The 22,500-nt window shown below is 48.9% G+C and overlaps 5 protein-coding genes across 12 annotated transcripts in view; 4 read left to right on the forward strand and 1 right to left on the reverse strand.

Annotated features, from left to right (window-relative positions):
* Positions 1 to 16, forward strand: part of LOC125957754 (eukaryotic translation initiation factor 5) — a 5,312-nt gene extending 5,296 nt beyond the window's left edge. For all 4 annotated transcript variants that reach the window (XM_049690646.1, XM_049690647.1, XM_049690650.1 and 1 more), the window contains one exon: positions 1 to 16. This exon is cut by the window's left edge and continues 1,557 nt beyond it. The gene's annotated coding sequence lies outside the window, so the exon portion shown is untranslated.
* Positions 17 to 209: 193 nt separating this feature from the next.
* On the forward strand, positions 210 to 4,491 carry LOC125958305 (uncharacterized). 3 transcript variants are annotated; one of them, XM_049691571.1, is made up of 6 exons: positions 210 to 559; positions 1,195 to 1,724; positions 1,804 to 2,329; positions 2,412 to 2,642; positions 2,717 to 2,815; positions 2,895 to 4,491. In XM_049691571.1, the coding sequence occupies exons 2-6, from the start codon at positions 1,450 to 1,452 to the stop codon at positions 3,054 to 3,056; spliced, it is 1,293 nt and encodes a 430-aa protein (XP_049547528.1). In that variant the 5' UTR covers positions 210 to 559; positions 1,195 to 1,449; the 3' UTR covers positions 3,057 to 4,491. The 3 variants fall into 3 exon arrangements, with proteins under 3 accessions (XP_049547528.1, XP_049547530.1, XP_049547529.1); XM_049691573.1 differs by lacking the exon at positions 210 to 559 and adding an exon at positions 608 to 791; XM_049691572.1 differs by lacking the exon at positions 210 to 559 and adding an exon at positions 821 to 986.
* A 176-nt stretch (positions 4,492 to 4,667) lies between these two features.
* On the forward strand, positions 4,668 to 15,170 carry LOC125957514 (protein strawberry notch). Its single transcript, XM_049690266.1, has 12 exons — positions 4,668 to 5,054; positions 6,214 to 6,352; positions 8,099 to 8,329; positions 9,990 to 10,189; positions 10,255 to 10,339; positions 10,445 to 10,830; positions 10,924 to 11,333; positions 11,392 to 11,545; positions 11,629 to 13,492; positions 13,565 to 13,703; positions 13,775 to 14,150; positions 14,225 to 15,170. Exons 1-12 carry the CDS (start codon positions 5,043 to 5,045, stop codon positions 14,465 to 14,467), a joined length of 4,239 nt encoding a protein of 1,412 aa, XP_049546223.1. The 5' UTR covers positions 4,668 to 5,042; the 3' UTR covers positions 14,468 to 15,170.
* A 92-nt stretch (positions 15,171 to 15,262) lies between these two features.
* On the reverse strand, positions 15,263 to 16,926 carry LOC125957515 (protein GUCD1). 2 transcript variants are annotated; one of them, XM_049690268.1, is made up of 6 exons: positions 16,430 to 16,926; positions 16,197 to 16,359; positions 16,007 to 16,130; positions 15,730 to 15,917; positions 15,547 to 15,653; positions 15,263 to 15,467 (listed from the first exon to the last, which is right to left on the reverse strand). In XM_049690268.1, the coding sequence occupies exons 1-6, from the start codon at positions 16,440 to 16,442 to the stop codon at positions 15,373 to 15,375; spliced, it is 690 nt and encodes a 229-aa protein (XP_049546225.1). In that variant the 5' UTR covers positions 16,443 to 16,926; the 3' UTR covers positions 15,263 to 15,372. The 2 variants fall into 2 exon arrangements, with proteins under 2 accessions (XP_049546225.1, XP_049546224.1); XM_049690267.1 differs by having other exon boundaries at positions 15,264 to 15,467; positions 16,197 to 16,362.
* A 399-nt stretch (positions 16,927 to 17,325) lies between these two features.
* On the forward strand, positions 17,326 to 20,554 carry LOC125957459 (protein aubergine-like). 2 transcript variants are annotated; one of them, XM_049690167.1, is made up of 4 exons: positions 17,326 to 17,409; positions 17,925 to 19,374; positions 19,453 to 20,196; positions 20,276 to 20,554. In XM_049690167.1, the coding sequence occupies exons 2-4, from the start codon at positions 17,927 to 17,929 to the stop codon at positions 20,538 to 20,540; spliced, it is 2,457 nt and encodes an 818-aa protein (XP_049546124.1). In that variant the 5' UTR covers positions 17,326 to 17,409; positions 17,925 to 17,926; the 3' UTR covers positions 20,541 to 20,554. The 2 variants fall into 2 exon arrangements, with proteins under 2 accessions (XP_049546124.1, XP_049546123.1); XM_049690166.1 differs by lacking the exon at positions 17,326 to 17,409 and adding an exon at positions 17,743 to 17,853.
* The last annotated feature ends 1,946 nt before the right edge of the window (positions 20,555 to 22,500 follow it).

Raw genomic sequence — 22,500 nt, forward strand, 5'->3', positions numbered from 1 at the left:
TAAAAATTATGCTCTTCTTTAAATTTATGCGTTTGAAATTAATCAACATTCGCCTCAGTCATCAAATTCGATTTGGCTCATTTTTGAGTTCATTTTCGCCTAAGAAAATATCGTTTTCGCCTCGGGGTAGATTTCGTTTTCATCGTTTTTGTTCGTTTTCATCGAACTGTCATTCGCGTAGGACAGTTCGTGCGATGAAATTCCGAAAAAAACGCCTCGGAAATTTGTTGCAATTTTTTAGTTCTCTTGTTCCGAAAACTGTTTTCGGTAGTATTTAGTTATTCCATTGATTGTGGAACAAGAAGCTGCTGAAAATACGCGTTTTCAGTACTCTCCGTTCTTTTCCGGCGCGTCTCAAACAGGGTCGGTTGACTCCGGTCAAGCGTTCCGAGAGTGGCCGCATCGTAAATATACACCTGTAGAGGGTCCAGCCGCCCGTTCCAAGGCGGTCATCGTCATATTCCTCCGATTCGTGCGACTGTCCTCGCGCATCCACCAGCGAAGACACGCAACGAAAACCCCAATATCATCATCATCATTGTGCCGTGTTTCCCATAAGGTTAGTTTGAGTTTACGGAACATTTTTCAGCTGGCCTCCTGCCCTCCAGAGGCACGTGCACGTGTCCTGCTTTGATAACGAGCGCGGTGAAGTGTTTTTCTTTTCCTTTTCAAGTGCCCATCCCCACCGGGTCGGCCTCCCTTATCTTAATACCTACACGGAGAGTAAAGAGGAGAATGTTCCACCCATCCTCCCTCGGTGCTGATAAGAACCTCCTAGTGCTCACACGGATGTACGTGGTGTTGTGGGGGGCATGGGAAACTGGACAAAACAACCACCCTGTCTCCCTGCCCTTTCCGTATCCTCGCCTACATCGGCTTCCTTTTAAATCACGCCTCTTAGTCCGATTATGTAAGAGGCGGCTGACCTCCTCTCGGTAGCTGCGCGTCTTCCAGGATGGATGCGACAGCAGCTAGGCGAAAGTATAGTGCGTCGTTGAATCACCACCATCATCATCGTCATCATCATCGCCGACGGTTGGGGGGGACCACGAACGCCATCAGTCTATCGCTAGGCTGTGTCCGCGACGCGATTGTGCCGTGTTTACCATTTCCATTGACTCCTCTTGACCCTGACTGGTCGCGTGTGCGTGTGGCCCGTAATGTAGACTTTGCTTATTTTCCCTTTCGTTTCAGTTCGCTTCAGACAAAACGACGAACCCAGCACACGAGTCCCCGTGGCCCCCTCCCCTTAATTATGTGCGCTCCGAGTACGCCTCACTGTGGTAGAAGTGAATCGTAAAAGCAATTCGTGGCGTGCCGAATACACTCCAGTGTTCCATATACTCATCGCGACACGCTGTGCTAGATTTCCATATTACGCAAAGACGGCGCAAGACGGGAAAAGGGCGAAGAAGGAAAGGCGGAATTCGATTTTTTGGACACGGAGCGATGATGGAACAACAGAAGCATAATACGCGTGGCTGCGTCTTTTCGCTGCTTTACTCGATCGGCTCGTTTGCGCTGGCCAGCGCCAGCCTGTCCACGCTCAATCCGAGCGATCGGATCACGGTGGAAAAGGGAGCCCTACTGATCAGCCTGGGGTTCGTGTACTTTGTCGCACTGACTGAGTTTCTCAACAAACTGCTGCTGAAGACGGCCCTCGGGCATAGCTTTGTCAAGCGCTACCGGTTACGCGTGTCCGATGTGCTCGACATCACGAATAAGTAAGTACACAATAGGTCAAAGGTTGAGTGATACAGAAACTGATAATAACATCATCCTGCTACTCCCCTGTTTCATTAGACTCGTTTCAGCGGTTCAGGCGGCCTTTTCCTGCATTGCCGGACTGTTCGTTTGTCGCTGGTCCTGCCCGCGGAACTTCCTGCATGCCTCACACTTCCTGTCGGAATCGTACGCCTGGTTTGCGGCGTCCTACTTCTTCTACGATCTCTGGTCGATGTACAAAATCTATGCCGCCGAAGCGGCCCTAAAGATCAAGGCAAAACTGGGCCTTCACTCATCGGTTGGTGATGGTAGCGAGAACAACAACGAAGCAGCCGGTGGCCGGAATGGGGCGGCTACAGTGAACGGAGCCCGAAACCGGGGCCAGAAGGAGGCGACGGTGGCGGGAGCGGAAGGCGATGAGACGATCGCTAATGGTAACAACTTGCAGGCCCTGGACGATATACCGAGCGTTGCACGGGGCACACTGTCCTTCGTGAATCCGGGCAAGCTGGGCATTCCGAGCTTTGCCAAGTATCTGATTACCCATCCGCTGATGGTGTTCCATCATCTGTTTATCGGTTCGTACGGTCTCATCGTTATCTCGGTGAGTATAGCAGAAGCAGCTTCCTCAAGCGAAAGCGAGAGGAGAAACTAATTTCTGATTCATATCACTATTCGTTACATAGTACCTGCGCGGTGGGCTAGGTGATTGCGTGTTTAGCTTCATGTATATGATGGAATTATCCACACCATTCGTGTCGTTCCGCGGTATTCTGAGTGTGCTCGGACTGAAGCAATCGAAGGTGTACGTTGTGAATGGTTTGCTGATGTTAATCACCTTCTTCTGGTGTCGCATTTTCTTGATGCCGTACGTCTGTTACTACTACAGCCAGGTGGTGAACTTGCCTTTCTTCACGGTACGGATCCAGCTAGCGTGTTAAACCTTTTTCGCTTTTAGTTCGCCTTCAGCTATTTCTCATTCTCTTTGCAGGCCGTCTGGAATCTTCCATGGGGATGCAAGGTTAGCATTCTAGCTCTGTTCTTGCCCCAACTGTACTGGTTCCGGTTGATGGTACGAGGTGCAATGAAGGTAAATCGGTTCGAGCGCAAAAGGAGCAGCTGACCACAGTGAACCAACCTTAACCCTCTCGATCCCCTCTTCATTTTAGGTATTTTTCCCATCGAAGGCCACTAGCCGCCGCAGTGGTAACGTGGTACGTGGTAACGGTACCAACGATGCTTCCTGTGCAAACGAGGTGGCGGCTAATGGTGGTGGTGCCGCCATCAAATCGTCACAATCCAAAGATAGTGAAATACGCTCGTTACTGTAGACAGTAGAGGGGGCCATCGTATAGTGCACAAAAACGGAACGAATGCTTCGCAGCAGAAGCACGAGCACAACGAACAGGCCAAGGCCCAGGGCATTGCATAATAACCCTTAATAGGCACCACCAACCTTAGCGGCTTCAGCGATATACAGCCTAAGTGTTATTTTGTGTGTAATTATACTATTCACCTCTGATGTGCATCACTCAATGCACCACCGAAACCAATCCGTGCACCGACCTGTCCTGAGCAGCGCTGTTGGATCGACGGCTATACGGATTCGATCGACAGTAGATCTAGCAAGCGCGTGCAGCAGAATGAACAGCAGCTACGTAGTTACCTAGTCATATCGATTCATTGCTTTTCACTACACTACGTCACCGTATCTTAACTTTACCTGAACCCACTGAACACCGACCACCATAGACTTACACACGAAATATGCCCAGGGATTATTAACCAGACCTACACACAAAGGAGGAGCGCAACCAGTGTACTTCCAGATTGTTCTTGCCAGTCTTTTATTCAGTTGTCACTAAGCGAAATGTAAGATTATACACAGGTCACAGATCAGAAGAAATATTACAGGATTGGGTGCGTGCGCCGATGGCATGGGGTTTCAGCAAGCAGGGAACGGAAATAAGTTATTGGTGTAACATAATCGAGATACGAAACCAAAAAAAAACCAAACGTGCATTGTGTAAGCATCTCGCTCGATCGAGCCGTACCGTGCCGTGTGTCCGTGTCTTCTGATCCGTTTAGATGATAGACTTTTGTGTGCATTTTTTCTACCGACCCAAGCGGGCTGAGAACGGGAGCATGTGAGCTTGAAGGCGTACAGGCTTTTGTGTGCGCGGTAGTAATGGCCAGTTAGAACAACCTTAATCACTTAACTGTTAGATGGAGCTTTCATAATTAGTGTGCTGTGTTTATCAGAACCCAATCCCCTCCTGGGGTGAGGTGGGGACTGGATGGTAGGGGAGAGCAGCGGTGGCTTTACGGGCCGGATGATAATGCTGCTGCTGTTTGTGTCTGTGTGGGTAGTACCGGGGCCTTTGGCCGATAATTGAAATTTAAAGTAAATTGTTAGTCCTAGGAGAGACAGGGAATCGAAATCGACTGCAGCAGGTAGCGGGAGGACCATGTGTTGGCATTCCATAGGACATGTGCGTCGCTCATGTCCCTCGCCTAATGGCTTATGGTGGAGTAGCAAGGGAAGTAGTAGTTTGGAAAAGACATTGGATAAAGCATCACGATCGTTTGGATGAACATTTTCCGTGCGTTAGACGGCCAGTAGCAGCGGCGCTAGATTTCCGGATAGATACCTGTTATCAGGGGGTGTGGCGGTAGAATGCGAGAGCGTTGCAGATTGAACTATTTGAATCATACCAAAATATGGTGTTTGTGTACCACTTTACAAAATAGAGAAATAAAGATGAATATGTCCGTTTTTTTGTTAACATTCTTCGTTTTTATTGCTCCATAGCGAAGACGAGAAAATTCGAAATGTTCCACCGGCGGCATTCGAATACGACACTTGGATCGCATGTCATAAACGCGGCCATCACGGCGCAAACGTCACTTCGCTTGACGGATCCGGTGACGGTGCGAGTTCGCGAGAAATAATTCGGGATCTTTTTTAATCGTCCCAGAAAAGGACCAGAATTTCGCGTGTTTTCGGTCGACGACGGAAACTTGTTGGCCTCCGCGGCGTCCCTTCGGCGGTGTACTGTTTACCGAGTGCGAAATCCCGTATCCCAAGTGTTGTTGGTTCCGGCAGGAGCGGGGTGAAAATTTGCAGTTCGACGAGAGAGACTCCGCCGCGACTCGGTTCGGTGTCCGCAGCAGGAAGTGAACGGCAGCATCGCGGATCGTCCTGCACGGTCCATCCGAGGATATCGCGGTGACCCTGTAGTCGAGGCCATTCAGCCCCGTATTATTAGCAGCGGCAGCAGCATCACCGATAGAGAAGGAATCGGGGAACGAGCGGCATGAATCGAATGGTAATTTTTTGTTTTGATTTTTAATTCTCCTCCACCACCGGAACGCGTCCCCCTCCCTGTGGTACGCTGGGTTCATCTCCTTTCACATCACGAATTTACCGGTCCGTTCGCGTTGCTTCTTGAACGAGCTTGAGCATCATCCGGCCCGCCCTGGTTGCTACGTGTTTTTTGCAACTCCGAGGGTTGCTTTTTACTGCCGGCGACCGTTTTTGGTTCAACGCAATCCCCGGCCGCCAACCGCTCGAGCGAGCTGTCAGATTCCGTGCGTATCTCGCTCTATCACACGTTGTGTCCGCGATAGAGCGAGTTAGCGAGAAAATGCCGCACCTGGTTCCCGGGAAGGAGGCAAATCCGGAATGCATATCCTTGGCGGCCGTTCCCAGGATCGGCCCAGGCCCTGCACCTCGCAATTGCATCGGAGGGTGTGGCTCGAATAGAATAGAAATGAGCGGTACTCATCCTGAGCATCTACTGGGGTCGGATGTTCGCCCACGGCGGGGCCGGAGCATGTAGCAGCCGACAGGGCCATCGTTCAGCTCCGTGCTAGTCCATTTTCCCGGGCACACTTATGTAAAGGCAATGTCGCGCGGCCGGAAGACGCCGCGTGGGAGGGGGGGGGGGGGGGAAGGAATAATGTTTATGTAGCGATTCCAAGTATGGACCAGCTTCCGCCAGTAACCGCGCATCGTCTGCTCAAAAGGCAAACGGATTCGAGCCGCGAAAAGCAGCGATTAACGCACCACGCGGTTGGTGGAAAAAGTATTTTGGTTCTTTTTCTCTGCGCGTTGTTGCTTCCTCTTCTTTACCGTCGCGGTCACCATCGCAACGCGGCAAGCCGCACGACCGAACGGGCTGCGTTGATTGGCGTGCGAGCAACGTGGTTGAAAACACGTGGAAGTCGAAATGGTAAACAATCTATGCGTGTGAACAAACCCCAGCATAGCCTATATGTGCTGGGATTGATGGCAAGATTTTTTTTGTTAATGCTATTTTGTGGTTACTGGGATTTTACTTGATGTTTTCGATTGGATTTATCCGTGACCATTTGACTCTAAAGCAGAATTGGGACAACTGATTATTTGATTCATTTACTTTGTTTTAATTAATCTGATTAGTATTACAAACATAACTGACAAAGTTGTTTCCATCTTATTTACAGGCGATGAAGAAATCATCCTACGGTATGGAGGACGACGACGAGGACGACGAGGATGACAAGGAGGAGGGCGGTATCGAAGACGATTTGACGGATTCTGATTTCGACGATGATGAGGACCCGGATGAGATCGAAGTTCCAGGTAAATAGCGCACTGTCCATCATATTCAATGCCTACTTACGTTCTGTGCTGGCTTCCGCTTGCTTTGCTCTCCTGCTTAATATGTACTTGACAAATGCTTGCTGCGATCTATCTGTAAATTATTCTGGAAAAGCCTATACAGAAACCCCTCGACGGATAAACATCCTTGCATGTGCCACCAAAGATCGCACCCTCCTGCATGTAAAACATTTGTTCTGCCAATAGAGACGGCTAATTGAAATGAGTTAACTAATGTCCCAAAATACTACGTGGTCTTGAGAATCGCCGTCCGTTAAACAAGATTCCCTTAAACCCCTTTTGCACCCGCTAAAGGCTTCCAATACCTGTATTTACTTCTCGGGAATGAACGGATAGATTCGTCATCCGTCGCTTCGTGCCCTTGGTTTCGCACAAAACGGCAAATGTGTTCGCGGACGCGTCGCGCGGATCTTATGTATATATTTATTATGCTACACTGGAATCGATTCAAACAGTTTCTGCGTCGAGGAATCCTCTTGCCCCCTCTGCCGCCTTGCTCTCTATCTATCTCCCTCACTCTATCCCTACTTCTAAGCATATCCTTGCAAATGGACTGACCTTTGCCAGGCCCGAAGCACGAAGTACGGCGAACGAACGCCCTAGACCGAACGGAATATGGAAGATCCTTCCCCTTCATTCTCTCCCCCGCTTCTCATTTGCTACGGTCATCAAATCGCTCACCCTTCGGATGGGGACGTCTGCAGGCTATGCGTTATCATTTCCACCGAGCCACCGAACCATCGGAGCTACCAGAGCTACCATGCTTCTTACAGCTATTCATCTATTCGCACCCACCACTAGCGCCCTTGTTTAATAAACTCATATCTACTCCCCCCGAACGAAGATGAATTCGCGCGCGCGGTGGAAAGTTGTTGCCCGTCCCTCTGGCCCCGTGTTTAACCCTTTCCGAAGTTCCTGGTGCGGTAGGAGGTCAGGAGGGAGTAGGCAGTAAAACCGGGAGTTCCATGCGCGGTTCAGCGATCGCCCAAAGTTTCTGGCTCACTTCGTTCAGTGTAACACACAGCCGAAGACCAATATCCTGCAACATCTTCCTGTCTCCCGGTCTTCCTTCTCCTACTCCTACACAATGATTGAGCTCGTGCCACCACCCCCAGCGGGAGGTGGTTGCTAATATTCTATTCCATGAGGAGGGTTGCGACTGGTATGGGGCCGTCTTCGTTCGCAATACCCTTCACAACACCGACCCACCCACCCAATTCCACCTGCTCGCGAGGGCTCGGTTTCGGGCTACAGCGGGCGTTCGCTAATTGTGCCACCCAAAAGTGGGGGATGGATGGGCTTTCTCACCCAGACGAGGGAACCGACACGGCGCTTGTCCGCTGATGCTGCTGCTACTGCTGCTACGGCTGCTGCGTTCGTCAGTTGAATTATTAGCTCGCATGTGTCAGGACGCGAATTCAGGTTGCTCTGACTGTCGACCGGTTAAATTATTGATTATAGTAGACTGGAAAGCAGTAGTTTCCTTCCTTTGTCAAACCGTCTTGAAGCAATCGGGTTGACGGTAGGTAGACTGCTACAAAGGTGTGTTCGGTGCGTTACGGTGTGTTCTCGGTTGATTATTTGGCTTTAAAACATTCAGTACAAGTGTGCCATTATCATATCATTCTTATTATCTAATTACTGTTTAATACTAGTGTTAGTAAATTTTCTTATACATACACTTCCATCCTTTTTCTCTCCATTCAGGCGGTGGTAAAGACTTAGCAACCGTTGCTACGTTAACGAAAAAGTTTAAAACGGAAGACTACACCGCGACAACCCCAACCACGGATATGCCGTCCGAGAGAAAACCATCAATCGGTGGTTCGGCCGCTAGCAGTACTGGTGCAGGATTGCTAGGAACTGGACGAGGAGGAGGAGGAGTTGGGCGACCGTTCGGTTCTATCACACCGCAAGGACCCAAGATCGTTGGTGGTGGTGAGTAGTGTAATCGTTCACAGAGTTTCAGTATATGTGGCTGGCGAGGACTGTGCTTGTGCTGAGGGACGCGGTTTGGCTGACATGAATCAGGCGTAGGGGAAAGGGTGACGGGTGACGGGACACATTCTAGCGATTTGATTGCCCAGTTTCGCTAATACATGTTATCGTTCTTCCATTCTCTCTTACCTCGAACCATACACTATTCGAAACGGGCGTGTGTCTGGCGCGGTTCCTATGTGTATCTGTGCCGATCAAACTGCCCACTGCTGCGTGCGCCTTTTCATGCTGCTTGCGATGGTACATAATTCTAATCTCGTGGTACACGGCTGTGGCGGCGGCGCCGGCTGATACATAATCATTCGTCCAAACATCGCGCATTATCCCTTCCCGCCCATCTTGAACGCTACACTCCGATGCATTGCGGTGCATCGTGATGTTTCCTGCTGCCGTGCCTCCCATTTCCGGACACACCCGAGTAGCCACTGTCACTGGTGGACCTGGTGGTGGTGGTGGTGAAGGATGTCCTTCGTCTTCTGGTGGCATTCCAGCTAAGCGTTCTGGTGTAGGGTTGGAGAGAAGTGGCCCAAGCAGCAGCAGCAGCAGTAGCGGCGGCAGCAGCAGCAGCAGCAGCACCAACAACAGCGGCAACATCGCTGCTCGCGGAAGCAGTATTGTCGTGCCGAGTGTTAGCGGGCTCACTGGTGCGGCGATGATGGGCAAGCGAAACGTGGTGGTTCCTACCGGGACACCACCACCCGGTGCTACGAGCATACTGGGCGGTCTCGGAAGCTACTACCCACCGAGCATTGCCACTCTGCTGGCGCAGAGTAAGTTCACGTTCTGGCCATTCTCAGCCAGCAGCCGCATACCTGCGCTGTATCTGCGCTGACTGGAAATGGTTGGGAAAATTACTTTACCTCATTATCTTTCAATTATCTATTGATGAGGTTTCTTATGCTGGCCTATTTTTTGGTTTTGCATTTTGGTATCCCGCCTGTACTGTGATGCTTTTTGATTTGGTTCCTTTTTCAAACATTAAGACATGTGTTATCACTTTTTATTATAAACATTCTTCTTCTTTACGTTTCAATTACATTATAAAGTAGAAGTTTGGTTTATATCTATTTGTTGGGAAGTTTGGCGTCGATCATCTGAAAAGCAGATCGATATCTGGCCGCTCACTACCCATCAGGGAATGAATATTTCGTTTTCGGTTATGATTTGAAAACTGCAGCAATTGGGTTAATCAATTGGCCATATTTCAGTTCCAGGCGAAGCAAAACGATGCATTGGAAGAACGCTTCAGTTTGCTCCTTGCCTAGTGTAGATGTAGAGATGCATCGTGTTGCTATCGCTGTTTATTATCAATTTTGAAATTAAGATTGACGTGTGGCCTGCGGTGTGGTTCATCTCGCGAGATTTCACTTCGGTAGCATATTCCGGGGGGACTATACACTCATTATGTTAATCAGCTCATTCGTAGTCAAAATATCAATTAATTAATAATTGATTTATGTACAAATTTAGGTAGCACGCGTTGTTCTTAGACTTATAATTTTTAGTGATAATTTCCTCAATTTAATGCATATCTTACTTAGGAGAACTATCGTATGCTCAACACAATTCTTTTTTTGTTGATCTTTTTTTACACCACTAGTGGAGATGACTGGACTGGGGCTTGGCGGAAACTCAGCGGTTCCTGCCAGTCAACCGCCACCAAAGGACGTGAGCTCGATCGTAGCGAGTCAGCTGATGCTGCAAAACCTGCAGGCTGTGCTGGCGGCAAATCCGCATTACCTGACCAGCGGAATTCCTACTAAATTGATCTCACAAATGTTGATGGCCGATCCTAGTAAGGTAAGTAACGCAACCGTTCGAAGAATACTTTGTTTGTAATACCCTTATATTCTCTTATTGCGCAGTTAAATCAAATGCCTGAAGAAGAGGAAGCCGAGGAAGAGGAGATGGGTGTGGCGGAAACGTACGCCGAATACTGGCCAGCCAAGTGTAAGTTATTTGTGTACTCTCTCTTTGATACCAGCAGCAGCACCGCCCGCATGTTACTAATACACTCTACAACAAATTTTCTCTTTTCTTTTGGTGGGCGTATAGTGAAGATAGGCAAGAAGCATCCAGATTCGGTGGTCGAAACGGCCTCGCTCTCATCGGTAGAACCGTCCGACGTATACTATCAACTTTCGATTCCATCCGAAACCATCAACTGTGGATTGTTGAGTGCGCTGCAGCTAGAATCGATCACGTACGCTTGTCAGGCACACGCCCACTTGCTACCGGATGGAACGCGGGCTGGGTTTCTGGTCGGGGATGGTGCCGGTGTTGGCAAGGGCCGCACGATTGCCGGCATCATCTTTGAGAACTATATGAAGGGGCGCAAAAAGTCGATCTGGATCTCCGTATCGAACGATCTGCGATATGATGCGGAGCGTGATCTGAGCGACATCGGTGCCAGGAAGATCGAGGTTTATCCCCTGAATAAGGTCCGTTGAGAGAGAGAGAGAGAGAGAGTGCTGGAATGTTTGTTGTTCTTATGTGCCTTATTTCATTTGAACATTTCATTCCCTCCAAAACAGCTGAAGTATGCCAAAATCAATTCCACCGTGAATAACAACATCAAGAAGGGCGTCATCTTCGGTACCTATTCGGCGCTCATCGGCGAATCGCAAAGTACGACGGGCAAGTACAAGACGCGTTTGAAACAGCTGCTCCAGTGGTGCGGAGGTCCCGATTTTGATGGGTTAATCGTGTTCGACGAGTGTCACAAGGCGAAAAACCTATGTCCCGTCGGTTCAAGCAAGCCGACAAAGACCGGTCTGACGGCACTCGAGCTGCAGAACAAACTACCGAAGGCACGTGTAGTGTACGCCTCAGCCACGGGTGCTTCCGAACCGCGCAACATGGCCTACATGGTACGGTTGGGTATCTGGGGCCAGGGTACACCGTTTCCTACGTTTAACGATTTCATTCAGGCGGTCGAGAAACGGTAAGAGGAGAAGCAGGTGTCTAGGTGGGCGGTTCTTATTGGTTACGATCATTTTCAGTGGTGTCGGTGCGATGGAAATCGTGGCGATGGATATGAAACTGCGCGGAATGTACATAGCGCGGCAGCTAAGCTTCCACGGGGTAACATTTAAGATAGAGGAAGTTCCGTTGACGAAGGACTTTAAGAAGGTGTACGATGCATCGGTTGAACTGGTAAGCAGATGGCGCTTCTGATGCGGTGAAAGCATACTAAAATAATGCCTGTTCTCTCTTTTTCTCTCTCACTCGCCCTGTAGTGGGTCGAAGCGATGCAAAAGTTTACTGAGGCAGCCGAACTGATCGACGCCGAAAGCCGAATGAAGAAGACTATGTGGGGCCAGTTTTGGTCGGCCCATCAGCGCTTTTTCAAGTATCTTTGCATCGCCTCTAAGGTAAACCACGCGGTTAAGGTGGCCCGTGAGGCGATCAAGTACGGAAAATGTGTCGTGATTGGATTGCAGTCCACGGGCGAGGCGCGAACGCTGGAGCAACTCGAGCGCGACGATGGAGAACTGTCGGACTTTGTGTCTACGGCCAAGGGTGTGATACAGTCGTTGGTGGAGAAACACTTTCCGGCACCGGACCGGAATCGCATTAACCGGTTGCTCGGCATCGGTGAACCGCGGCCTACCAAGCTCGATAGTATCCTGAGCGCGATTGATAGTGGTGGTGCCGGAAGCAAAGGGAAGACTAGCGCGGATGCCAAGCGTAACAAACGTGTGGCCACTACGAAAGCGTCGACCGTACCGAAGACGAAACGCGCACGGAACAACGATTCGTCCGAGGATGAGGACGATTCACCTGAGTCCTCCACATCGGATGCGGAAAGCGAACCGAAAGCATCCGATAGCGAGCTGGAAGAGGATAGTGATGGTGACCACGGTCGATACGATAGTGATGCGAGCCAGAGCGATGAGTACAACCCTTTCTATAACGGCTCGGATAGTGACGATGATCCGTGGGTGAGTTCGAAAACGAAGTCCTCCTCGGTTTCCAAACCGAAAGCGAAACCATCGGCTACCACTACCACGTCGAAAGTGTCGTCCGCGTCGGCAGAAGTGACGGCGTCCGCTGTTAGTCGGAAGAAACCAACGAGCACGCAGGACAAGATTCAGGCGCATCTCACGAAAAAGCAAACCGACACCAAACCGCTGACCATCCAGTCCGGTAATGGGTTCTCGATTCAGCTAGCCGGAGGTCCACCGCCGAAGGATGCGATCGAGCGGGCCTGCCAAATGAAGGACGAACTGTTGGCGAAGATCGAACGGTTGGGTGATCGGTTGCCGGCTAACACGCTCGATCAGCTAATCGATGAGCTCGGTGGACCTGAGAATGTGGCCGAGATGACGGGCCGGAAGGGACGCGTGGTTCAGAATGACGACGGATCGATACAGTACGAGTCGCGGTCGGAGCAGGACGTACCGCTCGAGACGCTCAACATAACGGAAAAGAAGCGCTTCATGGACGGCGATAAGGACGTGGCGATCATATCGGAGGCTGCCTCGAGCGGTATCTCGTTGCAGAGTGACCGCCGGGTGCGGAATACGAGGCGCCGAGTGCACATAACGCTCGAGCTGCCCTGGTCGGCCGATCGAGCGATACAGCAGTTCGGTCGAACGCATCGCTCGAACCAGGTGAACGCACCGGAGTACATGTTCCTTATATCCGATCTAGCCGGTGAGCGCCGGTTCGCCTCGACCGTTGCCAAGCGGCTCGAATCGCTCGGTGCCCTAACACACGGTGATCGGCGTGCGACTGAAACGCGCGATCTGTCCCAGTTCAACATTGACAACAAGTACGGACGAACTGCGCTGGAGGCGGTGATGAAGACGATTATGGGCTACGAGTCACCGATCGTACCACCGCCCGCCGACTATCGCGGTGACTTTTTCAAGGACGTGGCCGCCGCCCTGGTCGGAGTGGGGCTGATCGTCAACAGTGAACAGATGCCGGGCGTGCTGAGCCTCGACAAAGACTACAACAACATATCGAAGTTCCTCAATCGCATCCTGGGCATGCCGGTCGAGTTGCAGAACCGACTGTTTAAGTACTTCACCGATACGCTCGAGGCCACGATTGCGCAGGCCAAAAAGCGGGGACGATTCGATCTTGGAATCCTTGGTAAGATCATTCATTCAATGTTATTATTGTTCTCTATCCCTTTGTCTCTCTTTCTCCAACTGTCCTTTCAAGATCTGGGCGCGGCTGGTGAAAATGTGACTCGCATCAAGCTGATTCGTTTTGTACGCAAACATGCCACCGGTATTGCACCGACCGAGCTGCATGTAGTAAAGGTGGAGCGCGGCATGATCTGGCAGGAAGCAATCGATAAGTGAGTATTTGCGGTACTCCATCCGGTGCTTTGGATGATCGTGTCTCACCTTCTTGCGCGTTGCTCCACAGGTGGTCGGAATTGGCCGGAGACAAGGAAGGTTTCTATCGTTCGCTACAGCCACGCAACGGCAAACATAATGTGATTCTTGCGATCGAAATCGAGGATAGCATGGCTAAGAAGAAGAACATCCTGTCCAGCACGAATGCGTCGGACGATGGGAGGAAAAACCGAAAGGAGAACATACTGTTCCAGGTATACCACCCGAACACGGGCTTACAGTTCAAGCACGAATCCCTGGCCGAGCTGGAGAAGCGATACGTGAAGGTGCTGAGCACCGAGGCCGAGACACACTGGACGCAGCTGTATGATGCATCGGTTAATACTTGCTCTCACAGCTACTGGAAGGGCCATTGCCGTAACGTGTCGCTGGGTCAGGAGTGTGAGGTACGTCTTGCGAGTGAACGAGCGGCATAGTCGGATCGTTTCGTTGACTGTCATTCGCATTTTCACCTTTGCAGATTGGGCTCCGAAGGCGTACCTACAGTGTACTCTCCGGTTCAGTGCTAGCCGTGTGGGCTAGGGTAGAGAATAGCCTGGCCGCTCGCATCGGCAGCCAGTCTCGGATGCAAGTCATACGACTGAAGACGAAGGAAGGCGTGAAGATCGTCGGTACGCTTATTCCAAAGAACTGCGTTGACCAGCTGGTAAAAGATCTATCCAGCGACGCAGAAAAGGTGGAGGAAGTGGTGTTCGATGAGTAGTAGTGGTAAGGCGTTCTCTCCTGGACAATGAAACCACCCGTTGAGGCGACACGGATTCGTTGCAGCACCGAGGTCCTGATAGGTGGTGCTTACCGTAGCAGCAGCCTGTAGTTATTCTTCCTCTTCTTCTTATTATTACAATTCTCGTTTTTTTCACCTTTGGCCTCTCGTAGAACATTCCTCGTTGAATGCCTCGTTGTGTTCATTGTTTTGGATTCGCTCAAGTGTGTGTGCGTGTGTAGCAGTGGTTTGGACCAAGGAGCCAATCGAATTATCTTTTTTTTAATTTCCCCCTCATTCTAGAGCAGTTTTGTATAGCGTTGTACAAATTAAGGTAATGCGTTCCGTGAAAGAAGAAAAAGAAGAAGCAGAAAAAAGAGAAACAAAAACCAAATTTAAGGAAACTTGCTTTCGTGCGATGGACGTGGGTATCCAGCAATGGACGTGCCAGCACAAGATTCGTTCGTCTTCGTTACGCTTCTTATACTAGAACAGCCAACCGATAACCGTGACTGCAGTGAGAGACAAGTGATAGTGATTCGACTCCCCCCCACTCCCACCGGGTGTTGCACGACAGGTTAGGACGAAGGGACGAATAGTATGGAAAATAAAGACGAATACCCCAAGACACAAAGAGTAATGAGTGATAGTGGTGATTATGTTCATCCGAAACGCTAGTAACATTCGAGAGAGCGATTCGTGAAAGGCTGCTAGTCCATATTGTTTAAGCACTCTGATCATCGCTATGTTCATCGGATCCGAAGGCTCATCGGCTATAACATCTGATAAGTAAGAAAGAAGGCTATCGTTTTAATGTTCAAAAAATGTACTTTAATAATGAAAAAAATGGACAAAATAATCTGATCGAACAAATATTAGAAAGCAACAGGGACTAGAATGTTGTGTCATGAGGTTTTATCGTACAGAAGAATGATGTCTTCGTCGGTACCGTTAGCCTTGCGGGCTTTATCAAGCGCTTGATATGGAATGTAGCACACTTCTGAAAGAGACATGAGGCGTGCGATAGAAACATCGAGAAGGTTGGTCATTTGCTTTCCAGAATATCGCTAGCTACTCACTGTCTTTGCAGGCCGGATTACGGTACATGAACTTTTGTAGCCGTTTGTTGTATCCGCACAGTACGATGTAGTGGCCCATGTAGCTGGGAGTAATGCTTAGGCAGGAGCTGCAGACAGAGCAATCGAAAGAGATCGGCGGGCATAAAGGACCATGGAAGAGGGACAGGCGACGCCTCTACTTACCGTAGCTCACAAGGCAGTTTGTTCATTTTGCACAGATCGCAGTACAACAGTGAGGCACTGGTTAGCAGGATGATGTTACCGTACGTTCCGAGGTGATCGATCAGAAACCGATAGTTTACCGCGCACTGTTTCACATCGACACCATGCTCGGCGGCGTGACGGAATTTATCGTTCACGCGCACCATATCCTGAGACCGGAAAAGATAAGATAATGAATGATGATGGCTAACGGTAAGGGCTGACCATGAGACCACCCTTAGAGCCCCTGGAAGCGTACCAGTGTGTACGATTTGTAGTAATTGTTACCCCGGTGTCGCGGATTGGCACCGATCATGGTGGTCAGGTACTTGTGCGGAACATTAAAATCCTTGAGGATGTAGCAGAGGTCGATGGTCCAGGTACTGAAATGAGACGCAGACTGATCAAAAGAACGTCTACCGATGGTATCGGTAATCGATCGAACGAACCTTTCACCGAACTGGCCTTCGTCGCAGATTTGCCGGAAGTTGGACAGAAACGTTTGCCGCTCGCGTCGATTCAGCACCATCAGGATACAGGCCAGTCCGCAGTCCCAGTCATAGCGCTGGCTTACGTGCACCAGAGGATGCTCAACGATGTCCGGGGTAAAACCTGCTACGGAGAGAACCAAAATTGGTCACCCTTGGAGTTTGGCCTCCAAACACCCGGAGCAGCAACTCACCTTCCATTTCCATGATTCGGACTACGAGGAACGTGAACCATCCGCAACGAACACACCGGAGGCACTTTACCGTGCGTGATGATAACGGCCGACTTCGGGCTGGCGGAGCATTTCCGATAAGCCCAAATATGATATCACATCAAGATAATGGGTGAAATCGAACCTTCGCGGAGGGGTTTATGTTGTTTCCCCGATCTCGGCCGTAAATATCCGTACTCCCTAGAGTTGATTGCTTCCCGGAGCTTGGAACAGGATTCTTTTTAGGTAAAGGAAAAGCAAAAGACAAAATCCTTTTCCTCCGTTCATTCAGCCTCGCCTTTCGTGCATCTGGGCCACGGTTTCCCACTTTCCTGGTCTACTTTTCCAATGGGAACGACGCCAGGAGTTCTAATTTGCTCTTGAAACTTTTATCTTGATCATAAAATTCACGAAAAAGGGCCAAAAATGTTAAAATTTTCCCTTTTTACAACGAGTTTCTAACCTCAAAGCCAAAACAATGACACAGGGTTGTAGCTCAAAATTGCGTTTAGCGTTTGAGCACAAAAGTTAAGTAGTTTTCGAGCGGTCTCAAATATTGCTCGAAATTTGCTCTCTCTCTCTCTGTTTTTCTGTTTCTCTGTTATCGCTCTCTCTATCTCTTTTAGTTTCTCTCTCTCTCTCTCGCTCTCTCTCTCTCTCTCTCTCTCTCTCTCTCTCTCTCTCTCTCTCTCTCTCTCTCTCTCTCTTGCTATCTCTCTCTCTCTCTCTCTCTCTTGCTATCTCTCTCTCTCTCTCTCTCTCTCTCTCTCACCCACTCTCTTTGGCTCTCTCGTGGTCGATCGCGAGCGAAAGATCGGGATCGCTTACTCCTTTTTTAAATTTTTGTTTCATTCATAAACCGGGAGTCGATCAAGACAGAACAATTTTATCAGTGGGCGCAGTTAAGTGATAATTTTTTATTGTTTGAAAGTGTCTCTCGTTTCTCAAGTGTCTAACTCGTGGTAAGCATTTGAGATTACCAATAAAGTTACTGGTACGCTGTACGGAATTTTGATGTTACACGTGCGCTATTTAAGCCAAAAATATGATACTTGGTTAATCCTCGTTCTCGTTATACTCGTTGATCGTTAATTGCGTCGTCTTTATTTGTGTCCCAGATATCGTGCGTGATTTTGAATCTATAATTTACTAGTGTTAACACTTGTGTCAACTGTCTCATTGTGGTATTCTATTGGACTTGGTGGACGGTCGAGGTGGACAGATAACCGTTTCTTACTGAGATCGGTATCCAAGCTACGGTGAACCGGGAAGGTTATTACAAGCAAAGACCGAGGGAAAGTTAACTTTTGCTGTCAGTAGATGGTAAAAGGGGTTTCTGAAGGTTCAAATGATATTCGACGATAGTGCGTTCGTTTTCAACAAATCTGAAATTTTAGTGATTAATGGTAGATCGAAGTTAACATACTATCCTATACTGCTCAGTGAATTAAGAGATATTTTTCATTTAACCTCTTAGCGATGGATAGAGCAGGTGGCAGAGTTGATCGCGGAGCTGCGCGCGGTGCAGTTGCGACACTAAACGGCGATAGAAGTGCTGCAGCTCGTGGGGCTGGACAGCAGATGCTTGGCCGCGGAGCCGTGCGCTCTGATCGTTACCTGCCGGAGGTGGTAGTCACTCGTGATTCGCAAGCTCCTTCTAAGCAGGGTAAGCTAGGCAGAAACCTCGTCCTGCAGGCGAACTACTTCCGACTGACCAGAGCGGAAAACATGTGCGTCTTCCAGTATCGGATCGATTTCGAACCGGTTATCGAGAATGTCGGCCTTATTTGTGCGCTCATTAAAACCCAGGCGCCCGTTCTGGGGCCTTACATCTTCGAAGGAACGATGCTGTTCCTCTACAACAAGCTCCGCTCGGAGGAGTTGGAGCTGCAAGTACGAGATTCGCGCACGGAGAATCTATATAAAATGAGGATCCGGCATGTCGGGACGGTCGATATGCAGTCGACGATGGGACTGATGATCCTGAATTTAATGCAGCGCCAGGCGATGAACAGTCTGCAGCTGTTGGTAATGAATCGCCATCACTTCGATCCAAAAGCGAAAATCGCAATCCCACAGTACAATTTGGAGCTTTATCCGGGCTACATCACGTCGATTCGCCAGCACGAAAGGGACGTTCTGCTGTGCGTCGAGATAACGCATCGTGTGCTGCGAACCGATACGGTCTATAAAATGTTGAGCGATCTGCGTGGTTCCCCCGGTGCATTCCAGAAGAATTTTCAAACCATGATCATCGGATCGATTGTCATGTGCACCTACAATTCCAAGACCTACAGAATTACGGACGTGGACTTTAATACCACTCCATCGACGAGCTTCACGAAGAAGGACGGCGGAAGTATTACTTTCATGCAGTACTTCAAGGATACATACAACGTTACAATTCGCGATCCGAAGCAACCGATGTTAGTGTCCACACCGACCATGCGCATGCAGCGGTCCGGAATCACGACGCCTATTCTGCTCGTGCCAGAGCTGTGCCGCATGACCGGAATTACGGATGCCATGCGGAAGGACTTCAATCTGATGAAGTGCATTGCCAATCATACGTGCATTGGTGCGGATCAACGGTTGGAGCGATTGGATCGGTTCAATAGGCGCCTTCAAGAGACAGCAGCCAGCCGCGAGGTGTTCAATTTTTGGAAAACGGAGCTAGATCGTCGAGCTGTGGAATTGCCCGGCCGTGTTTTTGATAATGAGATCGTTGTGATGTCCAAGGAAGTAAAAGTAGGATCGGATTCGGACTGGACCAAGGCATTCCACAGCAACCGGATGTTTAAATCGATTGCGTTGAAGAGATGGTTCGTGGTTTGCGAGGCAAGCAAGCAAAAATTGGTGCAGGACTTTGTGTCGGCGATGTTGAAAGTCGCTCCGCCGATGGGATTCCAGCTTGGCACACCGGAGACGTAAGTACTCCATCCAGATTTTTCTTCTGCAAACTGCAAGTGATCTAATTGGTTTTTTTTTGCATTTTAAATTTCCAGCGTCATTATACCCAACGATTTACCTGCAACGTACTACCAAATCTTAGAGCAGCTGGCCAATCGTGATCCGCCGTTTATTATGTGCTTGGTGAGCAATGATCGCGCCGATCGGTATAGGGCGATCAAAAAGAAGTGTTGCGTGGATAGAGCCATTCCAACGCAGGTCATCAAGGTGCGCACAATCAGTAATCCGCGTTCTCTAATGACGGTCGCTACAAAGGTTATCATCCAGCTGAATTGCAAGCTCGGAGGAGTACCTTGGGTAACCAGAAATCCGTTGAAGGACATCGTGATCCTCGGGTACGATGTTTGCCATGATACTCGGGATAAATCGAAATCCTACGGAGCCATTACGGCCACCATGTTCGGCACTGATCCGCAGGATCCTCGACAGTTTTCTTGCGCCGAGCAGCATCGGAAGGGCGAAGAGTTGTCAAACTTTATGTCCGCGGCCATGACGAAGGTGCTTCGCGCGTACCAGCAAGTGTTTGGTCCAGACCGCTTGCCTCGTCGCTTTCTGCTGTATCGTGATGGAGTTGGTGATGGTCAGCTGCAGCAGGTAGTCGATCATGAGGTAAAGGCCATCAAGGCACGTTTAACTGCCGCTTACGAAAACTATCAGCCGCATAAGCCGCAGTTGGGCGTGATCGTTGTCAGCAAGCGTATCAACACGCGACTGTTCTCCAACGGACGTAATCCACCCCCGGGAACGGTGGTGGACGATGTCATTACACTTCCGGAAAGGTAAGGCAGGGGGGCATACGTTTGTCGGTAGAATCAGTATATTTTCAGGAGTAATTTTAACACAAGTAAACTATTTCAGAACGGACTTTTTCCTTGTTTCGCAATCAACAACTAAGGGCACGGTCGCACCGACGTCGTACAATATCATTTACAACGAGCTAGGTCTCACGACGGATCAGATTCAAGTCTATACGTACAGACAAACGCTGATGTATTACAACTGGTGCGGTGGCGTCCGTGTGCCAGCTGTCTGCCAGTATGCGCACAAACTGGCATTCCTTGTGTCCCAGTATTTATTCCAGCAACCGCAAGAGGATCTGGGAAAATATCTCTATTATCTATAATTTCACTCGGGCAGCAAAAAACTTATTTAACCACTTTGAATTCATTTCCTTATTCTACGAGTTAGGAAAATATAATATTAGTTACATCGTTATTTTGTCGACAAATAAATGCGATCCATCGAGTCAAACCTTGTGTAATTTTTAGTGGAACAGGCGAGATGCAACGTTCGATTGTCGATTGCCGACATTAAACTAACCTATTGCATTTGCGATTTTCCGATGGCGTATCAATCGCATATTCCTTAATTCGTTAACGGTTGATTGTACAACTTGTCGGTTAACTTTTGCCAATAGAACTAGTGACGTTCTAGTTGATTCAATTTCCTCCCGCCGGCAATCGAATACGCTTCCTGTGCAGTATCCGCTGCTGCTGTTGCTGTTCAATGTTCACGCCACGGTTCGTTCCTAATCTTTTTAGTGTCTTTCAGGCGAACGTGTTATTGCGCGACTGCTCCAGTGGTTTTCTAGTTTCGATGGAATGAGTTTGTGGTTTTGTTGATTTTGAAATCCATTTCAGAAACTGTTACTCGTAGCGAGCGTGCTTTCTCACTTTAGTAAATTATTCTTAACCAAACTATTGCGCGATTATATCCATTCGTTTCTACTCGATCGCCGTCGCTAATGTTGTACACAGTGGCCACGTAGGAACCTATTGTTATTTCATTCCTTTAGACCATAACATCTTCGTTACATTTAATAATTTCATTCGCTTAAAGGAAAGTGTCCACGTTGTAAACGATCCTGTTCCGTGGACGATCGTTGCAAGAATCACAGAAACTGTGAGCTCGTAAGAAGATAATAAAAATGGGACGGGAACAAAAACAAAAAATCCCAACAAATAGGGTAAACAGTATCAGGTAAAAGGACTCAACCACTCAGATGTGCCAAAGAAAATATGCTGACCACGGGGAATGTCCAAGCTCGTAAAAAGCATATGTTTATTGTATACCTGTTTCTCAATTACCGTAACTGGCCGAAACCATAGCGACAACGATCCTCGTCTACAAATTTCCCAAACAGATAATAACACTCATGAGCGAGAAGAGCGGAAAAAAACCCAAAAACATTGGGCTTATGATCGTATCGTAAAGTGTCGACGCGAAGGATTTTTTATTCTTCAAATCCAAGGTACCAATAACAAAGGGACACCGAAGGGTCTGAAAAAAAGTTCAGGCCACGCGAGTCCCAAAGGATCAACCCTAAAGGGACCCCGAGACGCGAGGGCGATAGATTGTTGAGAATGGTGGACGGTTAGAATGGTTAGATCGCGCGAAGCTGCTCCTCAATAATTGAAAGCTAATGTCGAAGAAGGGAAGAATCGTCAAACAATGTGCTCTCGGATGTGGTCGAAGGGTTCACCCTACGAAAACCAACCTTAAACATTATGAGGCGAAGCGGATTCAACGAAATTCAGAAAGTAATTCTTACTAACTTCAAAATGATTCCGACTTATTGATATAATTTCAATTTCTTGTCGTGCAGAATTGACAAGGTATTGTATATTTTGTTTATGGTTGCGTAGCTTGGCATAGAGGCAGTGTATTAACCGACACCCAACCACGGATACGGTGCATGCTGACTCAGTAGGTTAGCCATTTGCCATGACACCATGCGACCATCGAACGGCTCATCGGATGTGGCGAGTCGAACATGCAAATGCAGCGCAATGCACCTTTACTGTGCCACGTGCCGCTTCGACCGTCGGCGTGCATCGTCAGCATGTTGTGTTTTGGTAAACATTGACGACGTAAGTCGGTGTCCATCTGGCGCTATTCTGCCAACAAAATTCTGTCCGGTCTGTGGGTGATGCAACAGTGTTAATGCGGTTTAACGGTGTTGTGGTAATTGTGGTCATGATCTCTCGGTGCGCCCTTATGTCGTCTCGATGTCCAAATATCAGTTGTTTCGTCTTTCCATTAGCACTTTTCTCGTGATGTTCGTCTGTGTTTGGCATAAAACA

This window comes from Anopheles darlingi, chromosome 3 (genome assembly GCF_943734745.1).
Source record: "Anopheles darlingi chromosome 3, idAnoDarlMG_H_01, whole genome shotgun sequence".
NCBI classification, from domain to species: Eukaryota; Metazoa; Arthropoda; class Insecta; order Diptera; family Culicidae; genus Anopheles; species Anopheles darlingi.